This window comes from Nicotiana attenuata, chromosome 9, assembly GCF_001879085.1.
Source record: "Nicotiana attenuata strain UT chromosome 9, NIATTr2, whole genome shotgun sequence".
Classification (NCBI taxonomy): domain Eukaryota; kingdom Viridiplantae; phylum Streptophyta; class Magnoliopsida; order Solanales; family Solanaceae; genus Nicotiana; species Nicotiana attenuata.
Window position 1 is genome coordinate 23,147,775 of NC_031997.1, and position 14,736 is coordinate 23,162,510.

A 14,736-nucleotide genomic window follows, 5' to 3' on the forward strand; every position below is an offset into this window, starting at 1 on the left:
CAGCATCTCAACTATTACTTGGAGGCTAACTCATCCATCTCATGCTCCTGGTGTTCCTTGCTCCCCCGGTCGAGCATCCCTGCGTACGCTCCCTTCGGGGTCTGTGCCTAGGTTCGTGTTTATAGCAATATAAGAACGAACATCAACTGGTTCCACATTTGGCACTTCCCCAGGGTTTGACGGTGGCACACCGACCCCTACATTATTGTTCTCACCAAGACCTTCGTTGTCATGAACGGGTGCGTTTGTGAGATAGACATATTTCAACCTGAAAATCAAAGATTCTTGACAAGAAAAAGTGTGAAAATAACGTGTGTAATAAGAATCAGTGAAGAAATAATCACTATTATCTTTAGCCCCACGGTGGGCGCCAAACTGTTTACCTCGAAAATACGAGTAACAATTAAATTTGATTTGTGGTTTTAAAGATATGTGATTTAGTTCAATACCAATTAATGATCAAGAAATATGAAGTAGAAATGAAAGATAGAAGTGAATCAAACCAATATTACTTAGCAACAGTGACCTCGAGACGGTGACCCCGAGGTGGCTTAGGGCAGTAAGAACAATTAAGTATGAAAATCAAAGTAAGAACAATTAAGCTAAGGGACAATTCTGATCAACAGCAGGCAAAAAGTATAGAGTATATTCTTTGTTTAGTAAAACGATGGTCTTACAAATGATTGGGGTTCCCTTTTTATAATAGGGGAACCATAAACAAGGAATATTTCTATTTACAGTAGGGAATATTCTTATTATAGTTGTCTTAAGTGCCTAGTACGGAACTGTCCGATCCTATTCCGGAATTTGCGTCATGATCTCAGGGACGTGGCAGGAATCTAGCTCGCTCTGATATAAATCCATAATGGTATTGTTTCAAGGTCGAGCACACTGGCCTCGGTATTCCTCGAACTTCTGTTTTCGGGCATTATGCTCTTTCTTCGGGCTCGAGCCTGGTCCACCGACTTCGAACTTGACCCCTCCCGGACTTGGACCTAGAGCGGAACCTCGAGCTTCTACACCGGGGGCATATGGCTTTGACAGTATACACTTTTATTGTTTTGAATATATACATATAAATTTGCCCACAATGCACCTATAAATAAACATAACATATATGATAAACCAAAGTACAAAGAAGTACTATTAAAGGATGTTTTCCCCCCAATAGTCAATATTCACGAACCTCAAAATGAAGGATATTCTTTCACAATTTTTTGAAAGAGTATGTTTGTGTTTTGCAATGACAATGAAATATCAGTTAAATAGGCTTATCGTTTATCGGTTTGAACTTGCATTTTTTCCTTCAGATTTTGTGTGACTCATCACCCATATATTCTAATATTACTATTTATATCATTATAAAACATTTGTAATGATTAGTATGAGATGCACGTGCGTTGTCCAACGACTAGTTTATATTAATGTACAAAGAAATCAAAAGAAAGACGGGATCTATTAAGCTCCTCGAACATATTATTATCAGGTCAGACCTACAAGAAACATGGCTGTTGCAGTTGCTTAATATTATCATGTGGTAATACAAGAATATTATCATTGTTTCAGCAATGGGTTTCTTTCAAACAAGTTTGTTGGCTGAAGCTGAAGGAATTTGAAGACTTAGCTATGCAGAATTGATGAAATAGACGATTGAAGAGATAGAGAAATTTTCTGTGTATTGATTCAATTGTCTGTACATGTATATATATACAATCGAGTATTGAATAAAAATAAAGAAAAGGAAAATTACTATTTACACTTGTCCTATTTGTATTTGTCTATTTGCAACAGAAAAATTCTATCCTAACTAATCAATATTCCCTCACGTGACTTTCTGGTGAGATAAGAAGCTTCTACCAATTAAACAAATCAAAGGTCCAGATTTAGTCCATCAGGAAAAGATATGTGGCTATGATTAGCCACTCCAAAGTATGATGTGTGGCTGTGATTTCATAACTCCTTCAAATAAAGAACACCCGACATATATCCTAGGTTATATCGAAATAACCCTAGTTTGGTAGGTCTTCCTTCTCCTTTCCTCTTCTTCATCGTTCAGACCTCATACCTCCATTAATGTCCAAATTGAGTTGGGGTTTTGAATCTCCAACATCCCCCCTCAAGTTGGAGGGGAGTGTAGAGACCCCCAACTTGCTCAGAATCCCTTTATGAAAAATCCCAGAAAGGGGCTTTGTGAGTAGATCGGCCAACTGATCTTTGGATGGAACAAACGAAAGACTAAAATCAAGACTTGTAGTAAGGGGGGATATCCAACGAGAGGGGATAGACTACAGTGAAACTTTCTCTCCGGTAGTCAAGATTGTTGGAGATTCAAAACCCCAGCTTAGCTTTTCCCTCACATAAACACACACATGAACAGGTTATGATTACATTTAGAGCATCTAATTCATCCCACAGCCTCTTACATTTGGTGAAATATCCAACAATTTTACTGTTACCATGTGTTAAACTTGACAACTCCTTTTGCAGGTGGAAAAGTTTGGCTCCATTGGATTTTCCAAATCTTTGTTCCAAGCTCTCCTAGAGTTCCTTAGCTATTTTTGAGTATATCACACTGTCAGCAATCTCCTTTGACACTGCATTTAGAATCCAAGATGTAACCATGTCATTGACACAGCTCCACTGCTCATAATCAGTAGAGTTCAGATCTGGAGCCTTGCAAGCCCCATTGATGAATCCAAGTTTCTTCTTAGCTGATAGGGATAAAAGAATGGATCTCTTCCATCCTGGATGACCTCTTCCATCAAACACAATGTTGACTAGGGTCATTCCAGGTAATCTGAGTTGTTAAGATGATATGGATGATTGATATCATATCCTGCTGCCTTAGGATTGTTTCCAGTTTCTGCAACTGCAGCTATGGTTTCACCAGTTACACTCATCCTCTTTCACTTGGAGTTGAAGGAAAGAGTTTGGTGATTGATGATTGATGTTGGATCGAGCTTACTGCTCTGATACCATGAAGGAATTTGAAGACTTAGCTACGCAGAATTGATGAAATAGACGATTGAAGAGATAGAGAAATTTTCTGTGTATTGATTCAATTATCTATATATATATATATATACAATTGAGTATTGAATAAAAATAAAGAAAAGAAAAATTACTATTTACACTTGTCCTATTTGTATTTGTCTATTTGCAACAGAAAAATTCTATCCTAACTAATCAATATTCCCTCACGTGACTTTCTGGTGAGGTAAGAAGCTTCTACCAATTAAACAAATCAAAGGTCCGGATTTAATCCATCGGGAAAAGATATGTGGCTATGATTAGCCACTCCAAAGTATGATGTGTGGCTGTGATTTCATAACTCTTTCAAATAAAGAACACCCGACATATATCCTAGGTTATATCGAAATAACCCTAGTTTGGTCGGTCTTCCTTCTCCTTTCCTCTTCTTCCTCGTTCGGACCTCATACCTCCATTAATGTCCAAATTGAGCTGGGGCTTTGAATCTCCAACAGGAGCTCAAAACCATCATACACGCTTGGCATTATAGGAAAATCTTCCTGGCAAGGAACATGATGAAATCCAAGAGTGTACCAAAGCACAATATCCTTGCTTTCAATTGTCTTATTCCTAAAGAAAACACAGAATCAATTCATATAATTAGATTGCACAGTGTAAAATAAGAGAAATAACTCTGATCAAAGACAAATCCAGTAACTAATTGATCTTGATTACTCCTAGAAATGCACATGTTGGCACTTTGCAGGGGCACGCTTGAAATGCGTAGCAAAAACGTAGACAACATTTTACCTGCTGCTCCAGATTTCTAAGTTATCATCACCACGGCTCCTATCAGCATAGAATCCTGCAGTCCACCTTTCTGATTTATTGTAAGGGGTCATGATGTTTGGCTATAATTATATATTTTTAGTACATTACTTACCTTATATTTTGGTATTTTAATGCTAAATTGTATTACGTTTATGCTTAATTGAGTTTATTTTATGTGTATGTACTTTAGAGATAAAATTAGGAGCAAAGTAAAGATTTTATGTGTATTTTATACTTTACAAGAATGGATCATAATTATTTAATTATCAAATATACAATGATTAATGTTTAATATTATGAAAGAAGGCAAAAGAAAGAATTGCAAAGAATTGAAAAGTTAAAGTAAAATGAGAAACGAAGCAGAAGTTAGGCAGCAATTGAAAGAACGCCGACTTGAAACCTTTCTCGTTTTAGCGCCAGGGCCTGGACGCCCGGTGCGGGGTTTTCCTACTTTATTCGGGATAAAGTTATTTCAGTCCTACAAGCCGTAATTTGTATAAAAAGGGTCCTAAATCTATATTGGAGGGAGAAGACAATTTTTAGAGTAATTTTTTACCAAGGGAGAGCACAGAGCCGTTGTGGAGGCCGGGTTTCATATTTTCTTCCACCAAACTTAGTAATTTTTATGTTTCTTTGTATGAATTGTTGTTTGGCTACCATGTTTATGTGAGCTAAACTAAATATTCTAGGGTTGTGGTTCTTTCATGACTATTGTTATTCGAATATTGATTTTAATTTCCTAGTTTATTATATTGGTGTATTTATTCAATCTTACGTTTAATTATTTGATTGATTGATCACCAATTGAATACTATCTACGAATCTAGAATTGAACTCGAAAGTGGAAATTCTAGATTGCATATAGGATTGAGTAGAGCAAGTTCTTGAACCTGGGCATCGGGGAACGGATTCGCGGTTAGGATTGACATATACCTAATTGCCTTGCTTGGTTGATTTACAGGAATTAGAAATGCGTTCTTGCTAGTTCTAATTCCATAGACATATAGGCATTAGGTTAGCTTGAATAGGGGAGTAAGAACTCGACAGATTATATATGATGAGCAATATTAACCATGTTAACCATTAAACTAGATAAATTAGTTAGTCAATTCAATTGAAGAATACAATAGGAATGTTACATAGCCCATAACCCTAGATCGTTTTCATCACATTGATAATATGTAGATTTATTTTAGTATATACACACACACAAACACACATATACGTACGCGCGCGCGCGCGCGCGCACACGCACACACACACACACACACACACACACATACATATATATATATACAACAACATATACTCGGTCAAATCACACATTTTGAGAATATATATTTATTTATTTTGAAAAATAAATAAAAAATAATTTAAATAATACCGACCGACTTCGGTCGGATATATTTATTTTTGTTGTCAGTCAAAGCGTTGAATTAACCGACCTACTTCGGTCGGAAAATTGCGACTGCTCGGTCGCAACACCTTAGCGACCATTATTTTTCCGACCAATTAAAAGCGGTTGAAAATCGGTCGCTTTTCCTCAAATTCCGACCGATTTCGATCGGTTTTGGCGGACAAAATTTGACAGTTTTCTGGTAGTGTTGGTAGCTACTTATAGTTAGTTTTTAATTAAGTAGTTCCTTTGCACTGTTAGTGTATAGAAGTTCGAGTCGATCTGGAGACAAGATTTTACCTGCGACTCCAGATTACGAGGCCATCATCACCATGGCTTCCATCAGCGTAGAATCCTCCAGCCCATCTTTCTGATTTGTTGTATGGAGTTACCCACAGGTTATACTTGGTATATGCTGCTCTAATTTGAGGGTAATCATCATCTGATAGTAAAGACATGGATGGTCTACTTGGTATTAGCTTATAACCTACATCATTTCCAACCTTAGTCTTTTTATTAGCATTGACAAACCAAAGTTCAGCTGGCTCTAATCCCAGTCGAGTCTGCGCGTCAACTTCTGTTTTCATAATTATTTTGACAACAGTCCAATAACTCTTCCTTGGTGACATTCTCTGGTCCTTCACTCTTGCAGTTTTCAGTTTAGCTTTGAAGAATGAATTTTTACTACCATCCACATCAAGATCAATGTGGTAAGTGTTAGCCCCTTGACAATGGTCCTCGGCAGGTGTAGGTTGTGACAAGTATTTTCATGATGGACTTGGCACACAGCCTGAAAATTGGAGCAACATCATGACGGGCAGCTCGGCATGACGGACTATGCGGGGCTTGACAAACGCACCTTGAACGGAAGCAAGGTGCATTTCACTTGGACGTGCGGGTTGGCAAAGCAATGGCAAGGCAAAGCCATGTCAAAGCAGGGGAAAAGGCATGGCAAGGCAAGGCAATGCGGGACAAGCAAGGACAATTGATGCGGGCAGATTTAATCAAGTTGGGGGCGACTTGACATAGGCGGACAATTGTGGCAATGAACGTGTGCGGCTAAGTCAGTGGTTGGCGAGCTGGGGCCATAAAATTGGCGCGGAGCAGCGTCAAAGGCAAGGCTGGGCGCAATGCCAGCCTTGGCACAAAGCAGCTGGGCGAAAATAGGCACATGCTGTGCACAAGCAGCAGTTGGAAAACATGTGCCAAGCACATGAGAAGCAGTTGGCGGTTGCAACCTCTTCCAAGATATGCTGATCATGGCCTAAAACATGGGGCACGTTTTTGTACTTTGTCCTAGCATGTTTGCCCATCAGTTGGGGCTTGTCAACTGATTGTAGCCTATAAATATGTGCCTAGGTTGTCTAAAAACGGGGCAGAAAACTTAGTCTAAGGCATTGTGTTAGCCAAAATCGTCTAAGTCATTTTCTAAGGGTAGGAAAATCATTTTGGGGCAGGGAATTAGGGAATTCTTTGCCTTAGCCATATGGTTGGCTATTGTGTTCTTGTATTCACATATTAATACGAGTTGGGAAGAAATTCCTGTATATCGTGTGCCTTTTATTTACTGTTTTTGCTGCCTATTTCGTTCTAAGTTTCAAACGTCCCTAAAATAAAACTAAGTGTTGGAAAGGCTGAAGTCAAGGCTGGGCTTGACTGCCGCACGGAGGTGAACCTCGGGCAGGAATTCGAGTGACATAAATCACCCCTGTGACAACTGGTATCAGAGCGTGGCTGGATCAGGGCGAAGACACAACGTTCAGTGGCTGAATTTTGTGAAGAATGGCTGGTGGCAACACAGAGCTGAAGGAAAAAGTTGCTGCTTTAGAGGCACTCGTCGGAACTGTTGATGGGGATCAACTTCTGACTATCATGACTCGTCTTGCCTATCTTGAGGCCGAGTTGAACAGGCTGAGCCAGGAGTGCACAGATCTGAAAACGGAAAATGGGTTGCTGCATCGTGTTGTTGGCAATGATGAAGCACAGCGTGGGGTAGATCGTACGAGGGTCAGAATTCCGGAGCCTAAAGAGTTTAATGGCGCAAGGAGTGCCAAGAAACTCGAAAACTTCCTGTGGGATATGGAGTAGTACTTCCATGCTGCCAAGGTGCAAGATGAAGACAAGGTCACCATTACGACTATGTATTTGGTGGACGATGCAAAGCTTTGGTGGAGGACGCGCGTGGCAGATGATGTAAGTGCTGGTAGGCCAAAGATTGACTCTTGGGAAGGGCTGAAGAAAGAGTTGAAGGATCAATTCTTTCCTAGCAATGCGGGCTGGATTGCTAGAGATCGTTTGAAGAAGTTGAAACAAACTGGAACGGTCAGGGAATATGTCAAAGAATTCAGTTCCTTGATGCTGGATATAAGCGACATGTCTGAGGAAGACAAGCTGCATAATTTCCTTTATGGGTTGCAGTCGTGGGCGCAAATGGAACTACGAAGGCAGAATGTGAAAGATCTTCCTAGTGCCATCGCTGCCGCGGATGCGCTGGGTGATTTCCGGTTGGGACAAGATGGTTCTGATTTCTCTACTACTTGAAAGTCCAAAAACGGGAACAAGGACAAGGCAAAAGTGTGGAGGAAAAAACGGAAACGACAAGGGTAATGTTGTTGAGGGCAATGGCAATGAAAAGGGAAAGCAATGTGCTGGACCTTCGACAAACAAGGGGCAAAACAGCAAGTTTGATGGCTGTTTTATTTGCAAAGGACCACACATGGCGAGGGACTGTCCAAGAATTGAACGGCTTTCAACGTTGTTTGCTGAAGAAAAAAGTGAAGATGAGCCAAACAAGGAAGAACATGAGCAAGAAACAGCATATTTAGGGCCTATGGTGGTGCTGAAAAATGCGGAAGCTACTTCGTCGAGGACGACAAATTCTTCTGGTAGGGGTGGTTTGTTAGCACCTTGACAATGGTCCTCGGCAGGTGTGGGTTGTGACAAGTATTTTCATGATAGACTTGGCACACAACCTGAAAATTGGGACAACATCATGACGGGCAGCTCGGCATGACGGACTATGCGGGGCTTGACAAACGCACCTTGAACGGAAGCAAGGCGCATTTCACTTGGACGTGCGGGTTGGGAAAGCAATGGCAAGGCAAAGCCATGTCAAAGCAGGGGCAAAGGCAAGGCAAGGCAAGGCAATGCGGGACAAGCAAGGACAATTGATGCGGGAAGATTTAATCAAGTTGGGGGCGACTTGACATAGGCGGACAATTGTGGCAATGAACGTGTGCGGCTAAGTCGGTGGTTGGCGAGTTGGGGCCATGAAATTGGCGCGGAGCAGTGTCAAAGGCAAGGCTGGGCGCAATGCCAGCCTTGGCACAGAGCAGCTGGGCGAAAATAGGCACATGTTGTGCACAAGCAGCACTTGGAAAACATGTGCCAAGCACATGGGAAGCAGTTGGCGGTTGCAACCTCTTCCAAGACATGATGATCATGGCCTAAAACATGGGGCACGTTTTTGTACCTTGTCCTAACATGTTTGCCCATCATTTGGGGCTTGTCAACTGATTGTAGCCTATAAATATGTGCCTAGGTTGTCTAAAAACGGGGCAGAAAACTTAGTCTAAGGCATTATGTTAGCCAAAATCGTCTAAGTCATTTCCTAAGGGTAGGAAAATCATTTTGGGGCAGGGAATTAGGGAATTCTTTGCCTTAGCCATAGGGTTGGCTATTGTGTTCTTGTATTCACATATCAATACGAGTTGGGAAGAAATTCCTGTATATCGTGTGCCTTTATTTACTGTTTTTGTTGCCTATTTCGCTCTAAGTTTCAAACGTCCCTAAAATAAAACTAAGTGTTGGAAAGGCTGAAGTCAAGGCTGGGCTTGACTGCCGCATGGAGGTGAACCTCGGACAGGAATTCGAGTGACATAAATCACCCCTGTGACAGTAAGTAAGGAACTGATCATGGTTAACTGCAACTGTGTTTCCTGCCACTAGGGTCCCATAAACAGTCTGATTTATTTGATTTTGATTCGTGTATCTCACAACCTTCATCTCCGTAACTCCTGTTAGACTTACCTTCACCAACGAACAAAGGAAAAGGTAAGATAAAAATTAAAAGATTAAGGTGAAAATTATTGGCCAGTATCTTAATTCTTACTCCAACTTTAATGGATCCACTTTGTTTAAACACCTGTGGGACCTGATCAAATAAAAAGAAATTAAAAAAAGAAAGGAAAATATAGAAACAAGTTGCAATAATAACTTGTTGTAATAACGGGAGAAACAAAGAAATTCAAAGTTGCAAGTTACAACAAGTTACTGAAACCAAAAGAAATTTTAGACGGTGGCAATTTGCTTAGCAAGTTGCAAAGGAATCGAGCATTCTCATTGGTCCATTGTTGGCAAAGTTTTCCTATAAATATTAGGTTCTATTTCTCATTGTAAACACACCAAAAACAAGAAAGAAGCAGAAAGCTGGGAGTAATCCACAGATTGTAGCATGTGAGATAAATAGTAAGTGTGAGTAATATTGTAGTGAGGTGTTTAAAATAAAGAGTGTTATTTCTTTTGAAGGTGTAGTAGTCTCTTGACACTACCAAGTTGTAATATTATAGTAGTATTATATTACTCCACTCGGGTATTGTATTTTACCCCGTTAAAAGATTTGGTGTCGTTGTTATTGTTATTTACTGTGGATATTATTCCTGAGCAGGATATTATTTTTTCCCAACAACGTGGTATCAGAGCCATGGCGAGTAATGATCCGCTGTCTTTTCAATACCCCCGTCTCACAAAAGATAATTATGAGAGATGGTGTTTACGCATGAAAGCCATTCTTGGGTCCCAAGATGTGTGGGAAATCGTAGACAAAGGGTATGCAAAACCCAATAATGAGGAAGCTCTGCCTCAAAATAAAAAAGATGTCTTGGAAAAGACAAGGAAGAAGTATCAACAAGCCCTCACGCTCATCCACCAATCTCTGGATGATCCCATGTTTGAGAAGGTGGCAGATGCTACTACCTAAAAGGAAGCTTGGGAGATTTTACAAAATTCTCTTCAAAGCATTGACAAGGTGAGGAAGGTAAAACTTCAAACTCTAAGGGCTGATTTTGAAGTTTTAAAATGAAAGAATTCGAATGCATTTCAGATTATTGTTCAAAAGTGAAGGTTGTTGTAAATCAATTAAGAAGATACGGGGAGGACATAGAAAATGTCCATGTGGTAGAAAAGATCCTGCGTACTTTAACACCTAAATTTGATTTTGTTGTGTGTGATTTGAAACAATTGATGCAAAGTGTTTGAATTCTAATGTGCAAGATGAATCATGGTGTTGGTACATGCAATTTGGGCACTTGAATTTTGAAGCACTCAAATCAATGGGAGAAAAGAACATGGTACATGGGATACCGTCAATCAACCATCCAAATCAGTTGTGTGAAGCTTGTCTTCTTGTAAAATATGCAAGGAGGAGTTTTCCAAAGGAGGTCATGTCAAGATCAACCAAGCCGCTCCAGCTTGTTCACGCTAATGTGTGTGGACCAATCAATCCACCTTCCTTTGGTAAAAGTAAATACTTTCTGCTATTCATTGATGACTTTAGTAGAAAGACTTGGGTTTATTTCTTGAACCAAAAATCTGAAGCTTTTGCTGCATTTAAAAATTTCAAAGTACTTGTGGAAAAAGAAAGTGGCTATGAAATAAAAGCTTTAAGGTCCGATAAAGGAGACGAATTCACTTCAAAAGAATTTAGTGACTTTTGTCAATCTCATGGAATTCGTCGCCCTCTAACGGTACCTTATTCACCCCAACAAAATGGAGTTGCAAAGAGAAAGAATCGAACGATTCTTAATATGGCTAGATGTATGTTGAAAGCTAAAAGCATGCCCAAGGAATTTTGAGCCAAAGCTATTTCTTGTGCAGTATATTTGAACAATAGGTCTCCAACAAGGAATGTTAGAGATCAAACCCCTCAAAAAGCATGGAGTAGAAGAAAGCCAAGTGTCAAGCACTTGAGAATCTTTGGGAGCATAGCATATGCTCGTGTGCCACATCAAAGGAGAGCAAAGCTTGACGATCGAAGTGTCAAGCATGTGTTTGTTGGCTATGATACGAGTTCAAAAGGCTACAAGTTATACAACCCAAGCAGTGGTAATGTGGTGGTGAGTCGCGATGTTGAATTTGATGAAGAATTGGCATGGGATTGGGAAGCTCAGGAAGAAACTTCATATGATTTTCTTCCATACTTTTGTGATGAAGAAGAACCAGAGACTGTGAAACCTGTGCAGGATACAACTCCACCTCCTTCTCCAACCAATATTGCATCTCCCTCTTCTCAAGAAAATTCAAATGAACAGCCGCAAAAGACAAGGATATTCAAGAGCTCTATGAGGACACAGAAGAAGTTACTAATTTTGATTTTTTAAGTTGTCTCTTTGCTGACAGTGAACCAATGAACTTTGATGAAGCTGTTACAAACAAAAGGTGGAGACAATTCATGGAGGAGGAGATTGAGTCAATAGAGAAAAATAATACTTGGGAGTTAACAACTCTTTCTAAGGGTCATCGAGCAATTGAAGTGAAATGGGTATACAAGACAAAGAAGAATGATGATGGAGATGTGAGAGATACAAGGAACGACTTGTGGCTAAAGGCTACAAGCAAAGCCAAGGCATTGATTATGAAGAAGTCTATGCATTAGTTGCCCGCATGGAGATGATTTGTTTGTTGGTCTCTTTGGCGGCGCAAATGAAGTGGAAGATCCATCAACTAGATGTCAATTCAGCATTATTGCATGGCTATCTTGAAGAAGAAGTCTACGTTGAACAACCACTGGGCTACGTGGTCAAAAACCATGAAGATAAAGTGTTGAAGTTGAACAAAGCTTTATATGGATTGAAGCAAGCCCCACGAGCATGGAATAGTTGCATCGATAAATATTTTCAAGACAATGTGTTTACTCGTTGTCTCCATGAATATGCTCTTTATCGTAAAGTTCATACTAATGGAGATATCTTACTTGTTTGTCTTTATGTTGATGATCTTATTTTCACGGGTAATAACCTAAGTTTGTTTGAAGCTTTTAAGAAAGATATGTCCTGTGAGTTTGAGATGACAAACGTAGGGATCATGTCATACTACCTGGGCCTAGAAGTGAAGTAGATGGAGGAAGTAATTTTTATCTCTCAAGAAAGCTATACAAAAGAGATATTGAAGAAGTTCAACATGCTCAATTGCAACCCTGTGAACACACCGATGGAGAGTGGGACAAAATTTTCTAAGTTTGATGAAGGAGAAAAAGTGGATCCCATATTTTTCAAAAGTCTTGTGGAAAGTTTGAGGTACTTTGACTTGTACCAGGCCAGATATACTCTTTGCAATTGAAGTAGTAAGCCGTTTCGTAGAAGCTCCTACCTCCACTCATTTGAAAGTCGCTAGAAGAATTCTTCGCTACCTAATAGGTACGATTGACTTTGGGATATTTTATTCCTCTTCTGGTGATTTCAACCTTATCAGATATTGTGATAGTGATTATGGGGAGATATTGACGATAGAAAAAGTACAACTGGTTTTGTATTTTTCTTGGGTGATTCTATTATTTCTTGGAGTTCAAAGAAACAATCAGTTGTTACTCTCTCAACTTGTGAAGTTGAATATATAGCAGCAATATCCTGTACATGTCATGCTATTTGGCTGAGAAGATTATTGGAGGAGCTTAATTTGACACAAATTGAAGCTACGGAGATTTGTATTGACAACAAATCCGCACAGGCACTTGCCAAGAATCCGGTGTATCATGATCGAAGCATGCATATTGATACAAGATATCACTTCATCAGAGAATGTATTGCCAAGAAGGAAGTCGAGCTCAAATATGTGAAGTCACATAATCAAGTTGCGGATATTTTTACCAAACCTTTCAAGTTTGAAGATTTTCAGAGATTGAGAACAAGTCTTGGAATGAAGGGAAAAAATCAAAATTAAGGGAGAGATTTGTGGGACCTGATCAAATAAAAAGAAATTAAAAAAAAAGGATAGAAACAAGTTGCAATAATAACTCGTTGAAATAACCGGAGAAACAAAGAAAATTCAAGTTGCAACAAGTTACTAAAACCAAAACCAATTTTAGACAAGTGGCAATTTGCTTAGCAAGTTGCAAAGGAATCGAGCATTCTCATTGGTCCATCGTTGGCAAAGTTTTCCTATAAATAGCAGGTTCTATTTCTCATTGTAAACGCACCGAAAACGAGAAAGAAGCAGAAAGCTGAGAGTAATCCACAGATTGTAGTATGTGAGATAAATAGTGAGTGTGAGTTATGGAGATATTTAGAATAAAGAGTGTTATTTCTTTTGAAGGTGTAGTAGTCTCTTGACACTACCAAGTTGTAATATTACAGTGGTATTATATTGCTCCACTCGAGTATTATATTTTACCCCGTTAAAAGATTTGGTGTCGTTGTTACTCTCTTGTGCTATTATTATATACTGTAGATATTATTCTTGGGCGAAATATTATTTTTTCCCACCAAGTCCCAATCAAGTATTTAATCATAATTTCCTACCGTTGTTACCATTCTGACCACCAAATTAACTTCTTGCTGTCCCTTGGTGTTCTACGAAGCCACAGAGTTAATTATGTCAATAGGGTGACCACAATTTAGTAGGGAAATCATGGATTTTCGTTAAAAGGGTGTTGAAGATTAACAAATTTGGAATAAACATGCCTAATAAATGTCATTGCAAATAACCATTGTAAGTGTCTGTCAGTCCTACTTAAAAGGACTTACTTGTGGGAAATCCTTGTAGACAAGCTTATTTTAGACCATCCAATAATTATTTTGCTAGTGAACCTCTGCATTACTTAAATATTGGTTGATACTATAGTGTAGTTTAGTATTCATAATTATTTGTCACTATGTTTGGATGATGTTCAGTCATGAAGAAAGGGACTTCAAAGGGTTCCTTTCCACTTAATGATGAGGTAATTTCCATCAAAATGCAGAGCTCTGAATCAACAATTTACCTTGGTAAAAGGATGAGTCACTGAACTTGTGTCTCACAATTCAAAATCTTGCAAAAAATTCACTCCAAAAATTTAAACTTTGCGTGCTGCATCCTACCTTTGATCATATTTTGGATCATTTCCGGGAGATATGTTCCCTTAACTATTGCTCTATTCATATCTTTCGGCCTCATCCATGTCCCAAGACAGTCAAAAGTTGCACTTATAGTATGAGAGCAATCCATTGAAGAGATTCGTGAAACTTGCCTCTACTTCATAAACCAATGTCGCTAGGCTTTTACTAACCTTTTACCTTTACTAGGCAGACTGAATTCTAAGTGATCAACCACCACTTCACCTTCATCTAGCTCTCTATACATGTATTTTATTTTCTTAAATAACACACTCCCCTTCCCCTAGTTTTGAAACATCATTGGGTAGATGAGACTCCAAATAGATTATAAAAAAATGCTATTGGTACAAGCATTCAACTATGATAAGGGCTAGCTTTCTTTATCAATAATAATAATAATGGAAATTTTTCATAAATGAAGACATTATCCACATGGTACAAATTTGGCCAGTT

General features: G+C 39.1%; 1 protein-coding gene across 1 annotated transcript; it reads right to left on the bottom strand.

Annotated features, from left to right (window-relative positions):
* On the bottom strand, positions 2,539 to 5,826 carry LOC109232582 (primary amine oxidase-like). The gene is made up of 4 exons (XM_019398344.1): positions 5,498 to 5,826; positions 3,441 to 3,600; positions 2,911 to 2,969; positions 2,539 to 2,797 (listed from the first exon to the last, which is right to left on the bottom strand). The coding sequence occupies exons 1-4, from the start codon at positions 5,824 to 5,826 to the stop codon at positions 2,539 to 2,541; spliced, it is 807 nt and encodes a 268-aa protein (XP_019253889.1).